Here is a 15,192-nt window from a genome sequence, read left to right as displayed (position 1 = left end):
GAGATGTATCCATATTATTGGCTCCAGTTATCGACCCCTACCCAAGCACTGAATTATAATGGGGGAGATTTGTATCTATGTTACTGGCTCCATTTTTACGGACCCCAACCCAAGCACTGAATTATAGTAGGAGTGTGATGTATCAAAATTATGGGCTCCAATTACAGACCCCAACCCAAGCACTGAATTATAATATGGGTGAGATGTATCACTATTACTGGCTCCATTTTTACGGAGCTCAACCCAAGCACTGAAATACAGTTGTGAAGACGTATTGATACTACTGGCTTAATTTGTACAGCCCCCAACCCAAGCACTGAATTATAATAAGGGTAACATGTATCCATGCTATGGGCTCCATTGATGGGTCACTTGTAAAACTCGAAATGTAACTACACTTAACATCCTCGGATCCTCAAATACAGTATTATTGCCCAATCATTAAATTTGCATGTACAAATCACATATTTTTATGAGCTGGAATATGGTAATATACAATCAGTCTAAGTTAATTACTGTGAAATTGTATTTTCTTTACCTCTTCATTTGTCTGTACTAAAATTTCAGGGATGAGAAAATATAGAATTGAGCAAATCTAGCACCTTATGCCAAAATATATTTGTTTTTGTTTTTTTGGAATCTAGATATGAGATGCTGCTCTCTCTCTCTCTCTCTCTCTCTCTCTCTCTCTCTCTCTCTTTCTCTCTCTCTCTCTCTCTCTCTCTCTATCTCTCTCTCTCTCTCTCTCTCTCTGTGCTGCAAAAAAGTTAAGACTCGGGGGTCTGTCAGCCCAAATCATGCCAGTAGATAAGTATTTACTGTTCACTTGAAACCAAATGCTGACCCTGACCTGGCAATATCTTTGATGATTGCAAATATATGTCTGTCATTTGTACTTGGGTTTACAGTACATGTGAGTCCAGACATTACTGACTTGAATAAACTTACTGTCTTTTGATCCATCTGTGATAACCTTTGGCCTGGTTCATGTGGTAAATTAAGACGTACGCTCCTGAAACTAATACCTTGTAAATGTTTTACAGTTTTTCACTTTTACGCATTTAGATTTTTACTTTTTATTTGGGCCATGTGGCCATTATTGTACTGAGGTTATGCCAACAGTTATCGGACGTCACACTGAAGTTATGATGACACTTTGGAGGCTGTGTACTTTAGTTTTAGTATGTTTCAAGGAGTATACTACTTGGATATTTCACCATGACAACTTGACAGAATACAATTTCGCTGCATATAAATTAGTTTACCATGACAACTTGACAGAATACAATTTCGCTGCATATAAATTAGTTTACAATGACAACTTGACAGAATACAATTTTGCTGCATATAAATTAATTTACCATGACAACTTGACAGAATACAATTTTGCTGCATATAAGTTATTTTACCATGACAACTTGACAGAATACAATTTCACTGCATATAAATTAGTTTACCATGACAACTTGACAGAATATGATTTCACTGAATATAAATTAGTTTACCATGACAACTTGACAGAATACATTTTTACTGTTTCTAAATTTATTTTGCTTTCATTCATTAATTAAGCTAATGTAAGTCGCACATCAAAATTCAATGTATGTGGGTGGGTGTGTGAATGTTTAATGGCACCTCATGACAATAATCGCTCTAAGGTGCCAATTAAAAGCACTTAAACTAGAAGAAGATATACTCTTCCAAATAAATGTAAACATGACATGGAATTGCAAGACCATAAATATCTCCAGATAGATATATATACCATGCAGTTTAGGTGGAAAGTCATAAAATTGCATTTTCACTCTACATTTAATAAGAGAACTTGAGGGTAAGGTCAAGTTCTGGTTACATAAGAGCACTGCACACAAAATGCACAGTTTTATTAATTTCTGACAATACAGTACAACACACGTCATAAAACTTTGTTAATTATTATACATTCCTTAAATGCCATCATTTAAATCTCTGCCTTGTACAATCAATATATGTCTCATTTTAAAACATTAATATGATAAAAAATTAGATAATTATAATGACAGTTATAAGTTGCATTATTGTGTTCTCATATCCAGTCAAAGAGGAGGGTGTGTTAATCACCCAGTTATCCATTCCGAGTGTTATGTTCCTGGTGTTTCATTGGAAAGCTTTATCAAATCAAATGCAGTCTAATATGGCTTGACTTCAACATTTGATTATGCACTTTTCACATGGTACTGTCCAGTACAAAACCAGATAAAGATGTTTTAAAAAAATATTGTTTACATTGCATGATAGATTTTTTTAGATGTCATGAATTCTGTGAAAAGGATTTTTTTTTACAGCAATGAAAAGGCTTGCTCATTTTTTTGATCAAGTATTGTTTTCAAATATTTTGTGATACATATTGATGCTTCTTTAATCCAGACTGTCTAATTGAATGTCATAAAATTATTTTAAACCCAGAATATTTCCTCTACCATTCGTTGAACCAGTCATTGATTTAGATTCCTGATTAATTCCATTGAGGGAGGTGAGAAAAAAATTGTCTGGATTAACATATTTTCATTGTGCTTAAGTTTGTCTTTTTGTCTCAGTTTTACAGTGGGTTTTGCTGAACATGTGTGATTTTAATGGGATGGTTCACTTTTAATTATTTTGTGAGAGTCTAAATATTTTACTATTGTTCCTATTTATTTATCTACCAGTCCTCTTATGAGCCAAAATAGGTCAAGTACATGAATTTTCATATGGACATGATTTTTAATTATGCATTGATAATGGAACAATCATTTTCTTGCTCATTTTTATTGTTAAATACCTTTACTTTTAAATTTGCTTTTCGCGTGAATAGCTAGAGCAATAAAGACATTAAACATGCAAAAGACATTTTAGTAAATCAAACACACTGTTAATTTGGCATTTTTTGCTTTCAGATTATTGTTTTAATTCATTGATACATAAAGTTTAACTTAGGAAAACAAATTGATATTGGAGAAATTATCATAGTATGATAGTTGAATATTGCCAAGCAAGTGTTGCATTTGGAAATAAACTACTGTGTCCTGTGATGCCCTTTATTCAACCTTTGAATTGGCATGTTCTTACACGCAATAAAAAAAAATAATTTAGAGATAGAAGGATGCTTAATACACAAATTGATGGTCAACCTTTCATGACAATTGCTCCATTTGGGGGGGGGGGGAGGGTGGGGTGTTATATTTGTATTTACATGTATTTATGTTTATCAGTTCTATCATCATTTCCCAAACTTGACAATAATTTTAAACAATCATTCTTTTCATTGCCATTGGCTGGGATTACTAATTTACAGAACATATCCTATAATTGCTACCAATAGAAACCAACAATAGTATGATAGAATAATGATCATTCTTTTCATTTCCATTGGACTGGCATTAATAATTAACAGAAGAATTACTTGCTAAATGAAAATAATGCATTCCAAGATGTAATTCCTGATATGTGTTTCAGTCGTAGAATTTAATGGTTAAGGGAAAGATAATATTTAATCCATAATCAATTAGGTCTCACAATAACAAAAGTGAAATGCATGTTGTGCAAAATACGGATGTGCAATAATCATTCTTCACTTGATATGTAGTATTACAAATTATATTTTCCACACTAACGAGTTTCTAGGGATTATAAGAAAAGCACCATTTTATTATGTAAGTGATCCTATCTTGTTGTTGTTGTTGTTGTGGGGTTTAATGCCATTTTTCAGCACATAATAGGATATACATGGTGGCCATTGTTAACGGTGGAGGAAGAACCTGGGAAAACCCCAGAAAGAACCACCACCCAACTCGAAACCGGCGCAGACAGAGGTGAGATGGCAGTGATCCATAACGGAGAACACTTTAGACCACTTGGCCACTCACGGCCCTGAACCTATCTTGTTTCTTACTTTAAGAGAAAAAATAGTCATCCAAAAATATAAGAAACAAGAAGTACCACCTATACTCACTTATAATCCAGTCAAATTGCAAACATCAAACATCTGATCTGCTGTAACATAACACACCTGCAGCTCAGGGTCTGTGTTGTTTGTTCTACTAATTACAAAGTGCACAGACCCAGATCTGTCTGCACATTATGCAGTGGCAGATCTGGGTCTGTCTTGTTTGCAGTTTGATTTGTCTTATAAGCTATAATATACAGTAAGCAATAATTAATAAGGTAATTTATGTACATGCTGTCTGAGGTCTCCATAAAGGATTGATTATTTTAGGAGCTTTGTAATAGTGCAGTCATTGTAACAAGGAACCAATGTACTAACCTTTTGAGGGGGCCCCAAGTGGTCTAAGGTACTCACCATTCTGGATCACTGCCATCTCACCTCTGTCTGCGTGGGTTTGATTCTTAGGCTTGGCTAACATGGGTACATGAGAAAGCTTGCCAGTAGCTTCTAGTGGGTTGATGGTTCTACCCAGGGTTTTCCAGGGTTCTTCCTCCACCAGTTATACTGGCTGCCATGTATAGCTTATCTTGTGCTGAAAAATGGTGTTAAAACCCAATTACAAGAAATAACCTCTTGATACACTAATGCAAAGGTACTCAATTCTTATGGATGGCAGACTAGTGTGCTCTAATGATAATTAGTCCATCAGAATGGATGGTAAAGAGAAAATAGTCCATCAGAATGGATGGTAAAGAGAAAATAGTCCATCAGAATGGGTGCTAAAGAGAAAATAGTCCATCAGAATGGGTGGTAAAGAGAAAATTGTCCATCGGAATGGATGGTAAAGAGAAAATAGTCCATCAAAATGGGTGGTAAAGAGAAAATAGTCCATCAGAATGGTTGGTAAAGAGAAAATAGTCCATCAGAATGGGCAGTAAAGAGAAAATAGTCCATCAGAATGGGCGGTAAAGAGAAAATAGTCCATCAGAATGGATGGTAGAGAAAATAGTCCATCAGAATGGGTGGTAAAGAGAAAAAAATAACTGGATTCTAAAAAGAGTTTTGAATTAATATGCCAAAAGAGTGAAAGCAAAATGATTTATTTATGACTCCAAGAATGTTTATTGCATATATCTTGTTCAACAAACCACACAAAGCTTAAGTTTTAGAAAATATCTTACCTCATAATTAGTTTGTTTATGAGGTCAGCATCAGACAGCTTTGACCTAATTATCATAAAAGGTTTGGGTTTAATGAATAACAAATTTACCAACATAAAAAAATATCTTTCACTTACCTTATGTACTCGCTTATAAGATGAGTCCATCTGCAAACTGCACATACCCAGATCTGTCATCGCATAATGTACTGGCAGATCTGGCTCTATGCAGTTTGTTAGGACCTATAATTAGAACAAACTGCATTGACCCAAATCTGCAGTCACATTATGCTAGTGATAGATGAGGATCTTTGTTGTTTGCAGTTTGACCCGACTTATAGGCAGGTATATACAGTACTTTACAATACTGAAACTTCCGACAACTACTCTTGTTTAACATCATTCTTATTACTGACTGACGGCAATGCTTTTAAGTAATGAATTTCGTGTTGTATAGGATTCATGAAGGTTAAATCCTTGAAAACTAATTACACACTGCATGAACAGCCACAGTAAGTGATAGTCATTTATGCATATTGTGTAATCAATTTTTTTTAAAGTTTTGTGATTTCATGAATCCTGTAAAATATCAGATTCAATTATTATATTTGCAGATCGTTATAAAAGTAATAAGCAATATCAAGTAATAAATAAAAAAGACTTTGTTTTGAAATGATGGTCACAAATATTGTTGAGTAGGGATGATGAATACATAAGTAGTTCCTTTCTGGCATTATGAACTAATTTCTAGCTTTTCTGCCTCTCATATGTGATTTTAACCATACTAAATCCTTGTTACAAAGGCTTGGTCAATTTAAAGTAATGAAGCCAATCTAAATGCTTGTTACAAAGGCTTGGTAAATTTAAAGTAATTAATTTATTCTGAACATATTTTAAGTAATAAATGTTTTAATCTCTCAAAATGCTTCATCTTGGACATGGTAAGTTGTCTTGAATGATTTATTTTTAGTTCTGCTGTGTTCCTACTTTTTTCACAACTCATCTGGTGGTTACATCAAACACAAAACTATGCACAACTCTATCATTGTTTGTACAGACTGTGATACAGAACTGCAGCTTTTAAATATAAATAATTAGACAGAATTGTACTTCTATACAAGTTGGATAGTAGATTAGTTTGTATCTAATTCCTTTCAGCTGCCATACCCCTCAGCCTTTAATTCAATCTAAAATGTCCAAATTATTTTTTGTGTGTTTCTTTGTGATATTTTGTTGGTAAGTCTGATTACTATGTGTAGGTGTCAGTGATAAATATTTGTAGGTGTCAATGATAAATATTTGTAGGTGTCAGTGATAAATATTTGTAGGTGTCAATGATAAATATTTGTAGGTGTCAGTGATAAATATTTGTAGGTGTCAATGATAAATATTTTAGGTGTCAGTGATAAATATTTGTAGGTGTCAATGATAAATATTTGGAGGTGTCAGTGATAAATATTTGTAGGTGTCAATGATAAATATTTGTAGGTGCCAATGTTTGCTTAGGATGGCTATCATCGACTTCATCAAAAGATCCATTTTTATATTGTGTATCAGAAAATTTTAGTGACCACATAATCTTCATAGTATTATTGAACACATTGATTTGTGCCAAAATGTCGAGACCAAACAACGCATATTAAAATTCTTTGATAATGGCATGTATTTTATCATTGTTTACATATCATTACATACTAATGCATATATTGGGCAAAACTACCATAAAAATAATTTTATGTTGTATGATTTTTGTATATTTTTTCATCAGTTAATTCTTAAAATTTAATGTCACAAAATATACTGTGATGAAAGATGTAGGAAAATTTTAATGATGCTAAAATATTGTTATTTTTAGAAGAACATGAAGTAGCATTGCTAATCAGATAAAAGTTTGAATATTTTGACAAGTCTAAAAACAAATATATGGCTGTTTGCATGTCAGGATTTATTCAGTGATTTTAATCCATCATGATTGACTGGGATTCTGTTAACTTTTATCAGCATTATGTGCATTCTTTTTCTGTAAAAATGTTAACTATTTTTTTAAATTTTTTTTAGCTCTGTTGGTTATAGACCAGGAGAGCTTATCAGCTGTCTGTTTTTGTCAATCTGTGCAATTATCACTGTACAATTATCGCTACTATTTGGAGGATTGCCATCAAACTTTACATAAACATTCTACCCATTTTTTGTTGGTCCTAAATGAATATGGTTCTGCTATAACTTCTGGTATAATCACAACCCCAGCCATCCTGAAAATATTTTTACCTGAATGGATGGTCATATCAAAATGGAGGCCATCTTGAAAATATTGTTATCTCTATCCCTCCTGAACAGATTGTTATATAATCAATGGGTTTTCACTAGTAGACTTTGTATGATGCCTAGTTGGTCCTATATTAAACAGGTACTTATCATACATCCAAATATGGCCACAATGACAGCTGTCATGGCAACCTTGCTGTTGCTACTCTGGTTTAATGGATGGATGGTCATGTTGACATGATATTTCCACTAAAAGACTTCTCATATCAGAGATGGTTTCAACACTCATCTTGAATTCTGGGAAATGCATTTTGCCCAGTAGAACATCAGCCCCTTCGAGGGACTCTTGTTAGACATTGTGTAAAGTATGAAATTTGTTGGATCCCTTAAATGAATGCTTTAATCCTTAATCTGAGTCCTGAGAATAAATAATCAGAAAGGAACACATGGAAAGTGATATCCATGCCGATAAGCCAAGACACCGGGTCCTTTTGTTACAGGATAATGTTGTCACATGCAGTCTGATAATAACGTATACAGTGTAATTCAGCAGAAAAGGGTGCCTTCTATTCAGTTATTTTATGTGACGTAGGATATGATTTACTACTTAGTTTTTCTGTGAAATTGTAAAAATTATGGATCTTATTAGCAACTTTAGTTTTCTTCATGTAAGGATGTACCCTTGTGGAGAGATTTTCAGTATATGTATTGTATGTACTCGCTTATAAGACAAGTTCAGCTGCAAACTATATAGACCAATTTCTGCCATCATATAATGCACTAGCAGATCTGAGTCTGTTCAGTTTGTAAGGAGTGATCAGTCGAACAAATAGCATCGACCCAGATCTGCCTGCACATTGAACCATGGCAGATCAGGATCTTTGTTGTTTGCAGTTTGAGTCAACTTATAAGTGAGTATATATGGTAGTTGTCAGAAGAAGCTTTCCCACCGACATTTTTATCAGATTACAAATAAAAATTAACTTCCAATAATGTGCTAAAAGTATTGGGACAAAATTTAGATAGATTTTGGATATTATTTGGACAAACTGGGGGCCCCGAGTGGCCGAGTGGTCTAAAGCGCTCTCTGTTACAGATCACTGCCATCTCACCTCTGCCTGCATGGGTTTGAGTCTAGGATTCTGCCAGTGTTGGTACGTGAGAAAGCTTGCCAGTAGCTTCTCGTGGGTCGGTTGTTCTTCCCAGGGTTTTCCCGGGTTCGTCCTACACCATTAATACTGGCTGCCATGCATAGCCTATTGTGTGCTGAAAAAAGGCATTAAACCCCATAACAACAACAACAACAACCATGGTAAATATTATTCTTAAAAAGAAATAGTAAATATAAAAGAAATTGTAAATCTTGAGGTTGCTGATATTAAACATCCTGCAGTCCACACACAGTTACATGGTAACAGCAGCTTATCTTATGAAAGGGTTAATTACTTGTTCAAATAATGGGAAGCAAATCCAAATGCAGTTTATTTAGTTGTTCTTAGGTAATAGCACAAAATTGCTATACTGAAAAAAAGAATTATTCAAGAAAATTTTTGCACATTTGGGTCTAACATTTTGGAATAGTTTATATATTGATATGAAAGAAGCGCCCTTATTGAATGCTTATAACACCAAATACAGGTATGAAAGAAGCACCCTCATTGGATGCTTGTAACACCAAATACAGATATGAAAGAAGCACCCTCATTGGATGCTTGTAACACCAAATACAGATATGAAAGAACACCATCATTGAATGCTTGTAACACAAAATTCAGATTTGAAGGAAGCACCCTCATTGAATGCTTGTAACACAAAATTCTGAAAATGATGATGGTGCATCTACACAATTATTAAGCACTCCTTTATTTCTCCACATTTTCTTACCTTTTATTATATTGTTGATGATATCTTAGTGTTATGTTTTCTTTTTTCTCACCAGTTTTTCTGTGTTTTTCAGATCATGTAAATAACTGCACTATAATTCATTTTTGTACATATTAATATTGGTATATAATAGAGGGTCTCAAGGGAGATAAGTTTTATAAACTAAATAGGGCACCTTTGCAAAAAGGGCAATATTAGAAATAGTTTTATCAGTTAGTTTTTTGGGATTTTTGCAAAGAAAAATCAGCATAGACTAGATGGATAGAGCTTGACCACAAAAAAAATTAATTTAGGGAATAGACTCTGGCAGCTGAAAGGAATATGACAGTTAGCTATAGGCAATTGGTGCTAGACATATACCTTTGAAGTGGTTTTAGTGCACAAGTCTTCCTGCATTTGTACATTGAAATATTTATAGCAAGGAAAAGCAGTTACCTATAAAATGATTATTCTATGGCTTTCATACTTTCTTCCAGAAATCTATTAAAGATATTTTAATTTTCTTTCAATAATTATTTTCAAATGTATCAAAAATTATTTTCAGTTTTACTTGTAGATGCAGTGTACCTTTTGTACATTAGTGAAAAATATTGGTTATATTTTGTTTGCACTGCTGTTCATAGACCAGAAGAGCTTATGCAAGGGACTCTTGTCCTGATTAACCTTGTCCTGATTCACCTGGTCCTGATTAACCTTGTCCTGATTAGCCTTGTCCTGATTAGCCTTGTCTGATTCGCCTTGTCCTGATCAGCCCAAGTTTGTTATCACCACACCTCTTAAACTACTTGGAGGATTGTCATAAAATACATTCATCACCAGATCTAATGGTGGTCCACTGCAGTGGCCATCTTTAAAATCTTGTTATCCATAATGACCCCTGACTGACTTGGAATATGGTCACGAAGGCAATTCTTTATATACACTTGCCCTTGCCTTTTGTGTCAGAACAAAGTTTCTTGATCACAGGTAATTTAGGTTATGAAAATTTAAATCCCAGCTTAAACATAGGTTAATTGCTATCAAATTATCCTACATTAAGATGCCAACACTGACTCAATAAATCTCAGCAAGTGAAAACCCTTTTAAAAATTTCATAATGGAACTAAATAAATTTTAAATATTGTTCATGAAAAACTTTGGGCATCTATGATCAGAATATTTTTCAAAAGTTGAATTATGATATATTATGATTATGAATTTGCTGTGACCCTATGTTTTAATATCCAGCTAGAAGGTGAATTATGAAATATTATGGTTTATAATAGTTGTTTAATCAGAATTATGTTGTTTTATCCTGGGAACAAATAATTTGGCACTCAAATTAAGTGTGGAAAATGTTATAGGGCATCATTTTAATTGCATTACTTCTTAGAACAAAATCATTTGTAGTTGTTCATTTTCAAAAGTTTTAGTAGAATAAAAGAAAAATATGCGGACTCTATTTCTGGAAGAATATGGGCTGTCATAGATTTTCCATACTTGTAAATTACTGATTATTCTTAATCTAAAACATTATTGTTTGATTAGAAATACATGATTCAGCTGGCTGTAGGTGTTATTTAGCATTTATTATTCATATAATAGTACAGAATAGCAGTTTGAAATAGGCATAGTTTTATAAACATGATTTAGTATTTGATGGACTGTTTATAATCAAAGGCTTTTCCTGTACTTGTCATTTTCAAATAAACTGTAAGAGTTCATATTCATACAGGCTATAGCTGCTTCAGCTTTTCAGTGAAAGAATTGCATATTATTGTTCAGATTCAGATGATAATACTTTTGCTCTGTTTGTATTTTATTGGTAATAATGTTAATTGATTTTGTTCATATTTTATTGATAATAATGTTAATTGATTTTGTTGTATTTTTCAGAGCTGTTAGTTTCCAGTAGGTTAAGCTCAAAATCAGGTGAGATTATTTTATTAATATGAAAAGGTAATGGGGATGGAATACATATTGTACATTCTCATTACCTCATTACAGCACTCCCTCACCTTAAGGCCCTTCATTATAACAAGGTTCCAGTTTATAAGACAGTTATGGCCATGGTTCCCATTTCATTAAGTGGTATTAAAAGTGTATATATCACTGTCCCTTGATATAACATGCTTGGTTATAACATGAATCCTGAAATAACTAGGTGGAATAACTTGTGGAGCCCATGACCAAAATCATATCAGTGTATAAGTGTAAGGTTTGAAAGAAGACAAGGTGAAGTTTAGTGTTATATCTTAATTTCTTTTTTTTAAAACACCACTATGTAACAAATATTGAAAGTTCCTGTTATACCATGGTTCTGTCACAGTAGTCACTTTCTGATAACTCCATTCATTAATGGTTCCTATGTTGTTAGAATAGTGAGTGCAGTATTAAGTACCGTCTTTATTAAAACAGTAATGATATGCCCACCCCTCCCCTATTTTGGCCTAATTTTAGCAAATATTTACTAAGGATATATGATTTGTATCATACCTACTCCATGCTGCTTCATTTCATGGGACATTAAGGGCTGGATCGGGGCAGGGACTACTATGATGAAGTGTATAAGAGTAGTACATTTTGACCAATCTGCCCATCTTGCAGAAGGTGTATCCTAACAAGAGGCAGAACATATTCACTGATTTTAATTGTGTGTGCGTTATGTCAGTTTTGCAATTGTGTGTGCATTGTGTCAATTTTGCAGTTGTGTGTGCATTGTCAGATTTGCAATTGTGTGTGCTGTTTCCACAGATAAATATGCTAAATGCAGTGTTTTGGGTCATAATGTTTTGTCACAGTTGTAATTGTTTGTGCATTGTAGTCATTTCGCTCTATTGGGACATCAAAATTTTGTCAGATACATGTATTTGTGTGCATTGTAGACAACTAAATATGGTAAATGTAGTATTTTGGGACATCATACAATTTTTGTCAGATTTGTAATTGTGTGTGCATTGTACGCAGCTTAATATTATGTTGTTACTCAGCTGTACTCTATCACATGCCTTAATATGAATGCTATATTTTTTAAAATTAAATTTGTTTAAATTTTACATTAAAAATGCCTGAACTACCATTTAAACAGAGATGTTAATCCCTACCAGCTGCAGAGCATATAATTGCTATATTCCAGGATGTTCTCTATCTTTTCTAAAATAGTGCTACAGGAGAGCTCTGGATTAAATTTAATAAATACTATTAAATGTTATTAAAGCAACCTATGTTGTGGTCAGATAAATTAAAATGCTTAAGACACTGGGGAATCTTTATGATTACGGATATCCCTCGTTGTTCTTTTATTCTCACCTGGCATTCCCTTTTATTCTCACCTGGCATTCCCTTTTAGTCTCACCTACATATTAGTGCAGGTGAGTAAATTGATGACATTATCTGTGGTACAGTGTCCTCTTAGTTTTGGATTCATATTTGATCTTTGTAAATGTGCATCAAAAGATTTTCGATTTATCCATTTTCCTGCAGAAACTGCAGCTAATGTTCTTGCAATCTAATACATTGTTTGATAATGTTTTTCCACAAAGGTAGTCAGCCACCTTTCTTACTTTCATAAATTTGGAAAGAAGTTTTCTTGCTTCCATATAAAACAAAATTGATTTGGAAGGTATAGCAGATGTTTCACTTTTGGACATTCTGTAACTGGTTCTTCAAGTTTTCTTCCTTTTTGTTCGAAATCTCAATTTTACTGACAATTGTATGTGTAGAAGAGGTGGACGAGTGCTGATGCACTCTTGTATAGACTCATTGGGCTCTCCTTGGTTTTGGGATTTGTTAGAGTGGGTTCCCGCAGAGGGTCGCCTTCACTTCTGATAAAATATAAACTTAGAGAAGATGACAACTGCTTGGATGTGGAGGCATTCCCTCCCATCTGCTGGGGTGTGCTAGTCACCTCCTGTCTCTGACCAGTTTCGTTGTTGTTGTTGTAGGGTTTAACGCCATTTTTCAGCACACGATAGGCTATACATGGCAGCCAGTATTAATGATGGAGGAAGAACCCGGGAAAACCCCAGAAAGAACCACCGACCCACAAGAAGCTCCTGCAAGCATTCTCACATACCCACATTAGCCGAATCCGAGACTCGAACCCACGCAGACAGAGGTGAAATGGCAGTGATCCGTAACGGAGAGCACTTTAGACCACTCGGCCACTCGGGGCCCCACCAGTTTTGTTACTAATGTAACTCATCAAAGGGAATAATTCGGGTTAATTCATATGTTCATTTGATTACTTTGTTATGTTTGTGAGAGGTTTATATGTCGCTGGTGTTGCTGCTGCTGCTGCTGAAGCTATTATTGCTACTGGTAAGATCATGTGACCATTGTTGTTGCAATTTATTGTTGTAGCATCTGGTTCTGAAATAAACCATTGCCAGGTTTTGGATACACAGAGAAGTATGATTTTAAAGAGGGGTATAAATAAAGAAATGACTCAGAAACTCTTATGAATTTTTTATTTTTTGTTTACAGACACTATGTGTAACCGCTCCGGTGGCCTAGTGGTTAGAGCGTCTGCCTCGGATGCGGGAGGTCGTGGATTCGATCCCCGACCAAGTCATACCAAAGACTTACAAAAAATGGTACTAACAGCTGCCTCGCTTGGTGCTCAGCATTAAGAGGTTAGTGTTAGGACTGGTTGGTCTAGTGTCAGGATAATGTGACTGGGTAGGACATCGTGCTACATGTCTATGGCTTGATGCCCCAGTACTAGACATCACTATAAACTGCCACACTGCAGACATCGTAGCGATATGACTGAAAAATTGTTAAAGCTACATTAAAAAGTCCAAATCACACACACACACACACACTATGCTCTCCATATTATAGAACCACAAAGTTAATTTCTGAAATGCAATACATAATACTGTTGTGCTATTCAGAGATTGCATCATAATTTGTGATGTATTTCAAAGCCGGAGCAGCATTCTGAGGACGGATTTCCTCAGAAGAGTGGAATATTCCAGCATTATGACTATGGGGCAGGAAAAACTAAGTTCATTTGAGAGGAAATATAATAAATTAAGTTTACATTTTACATTTATTAAAATGATATCATTTTCATAGTTAATTTTTTTATTTATATGTTTTATGTCAGTAAAAATGACTAAATGAGTGATTGTTTTCAGGGAAGTACGATCCTGATGACTCCTTTATGAGGAATGCTTCATTCAGGAAAAGTAATCGGGTGCGTGCAATAAGCTCATTGATCCAAGGTTCAGGAACGGGCATGAAACAGTTTCAGACCAGTTGGGATGACATATCAATAAAAGATACAACACCAAAATCCACCCCTGGCACCTCACCAGCTAATAGTGCTGGACCCTCTCCTGTTCAGCAAAGGAAAGGCCATGTAAGTATAAAAAAACTTTGAATTAAAGCCTTGAATGTGAAATCATGCATCTGAATGCATCGATTGATTTCTTCTTTTCTTTTTAGCTCTTCTGGTCACAGTCTAGAAAAACTTACGAGATGGCCAGTTGTTCATCATCTGTATCCATCATCTGATGTCCTTCATCCTAGTGGCACAAGCTTGTTATTTTTGCTTCTAAACGACTTGGAAGGTTGCCATAAAACTTTGCACACACATTCATTCCATGGTCTGATTGGTCCTGAAAAGCATTCTGCTCAGAGATCCAATATTGCCACTACTCCTCCTGAATGGATATGGTAGTTTCATTGTAGGGTTTTCACAAAAAGTTTTCTTATATCTAGTTTTCATAAAGTGAAATAGTGCCAGCTGGAATCCATTATTGGTCACCATGGCAGCCATCTTGAAAAGCTTGTTACTGCATCTCTTCAGTATGGGGGTTTTACAAGAAGACTGATGTTGGCCTTAAATAAAAATGGTGCTGCCTGGACATCCAATTTCACCACCACAGCAGCCATCTTGAAAATCTTGTTATCATTACTCAACCTGAATGTATGGTCATGTCAGCATAGGGTTGGCACAAGAAGACTTCTTATGGTGTTTTGTCAGACCTAA

At 34.6% G+C, this 15,192-nt stretch overlaps 1 protein-coding gene across 1 annotated transcript in view; it reads left to right on the top strand.

Annotated features, from left to right (window-relative positions):
- Nucleotides 1–15,192, top strand: part of LOC149782936 (uncharacterized) — a 54,810-nt gene that overhangs the window by 22,987 nt on the left and 16,631 nt on the right. The window contains exons 5-6 of the mRNA XM_089934496.1: nt 11,088–11,123; nt 14,336–14,559. Of these exons, the coding sequence (XP_089790622.1) occupies nt 11,088–11,123; nt 14,336–14,559 (260 nt within the window). The remainder of the gene's footprint in view (nt 1–11,087; nt 11,124–14,335; nt 14,560–15,192) is intronic.

Source organism: Sinohyriopsis cumingii, chromosome 15 (genome assembly GCF_028554795.1).
Source record: "Sinohyriopsis cumingii isolate HCF-2022 chromosome 15, ASM2855479v2, whole genome shotgun sequence".
Taxonomy (NCBI): domain Eukaryota; kingdom Metazoa; phylum Mollusca; class Bivalvia; order Unionida; family Unionidae; genus Sinohyriopsis; species Sinohyriopsis cumingii.
This window is presented reverse-complemented; position numbering and strand designations above follow the sequence as displayed.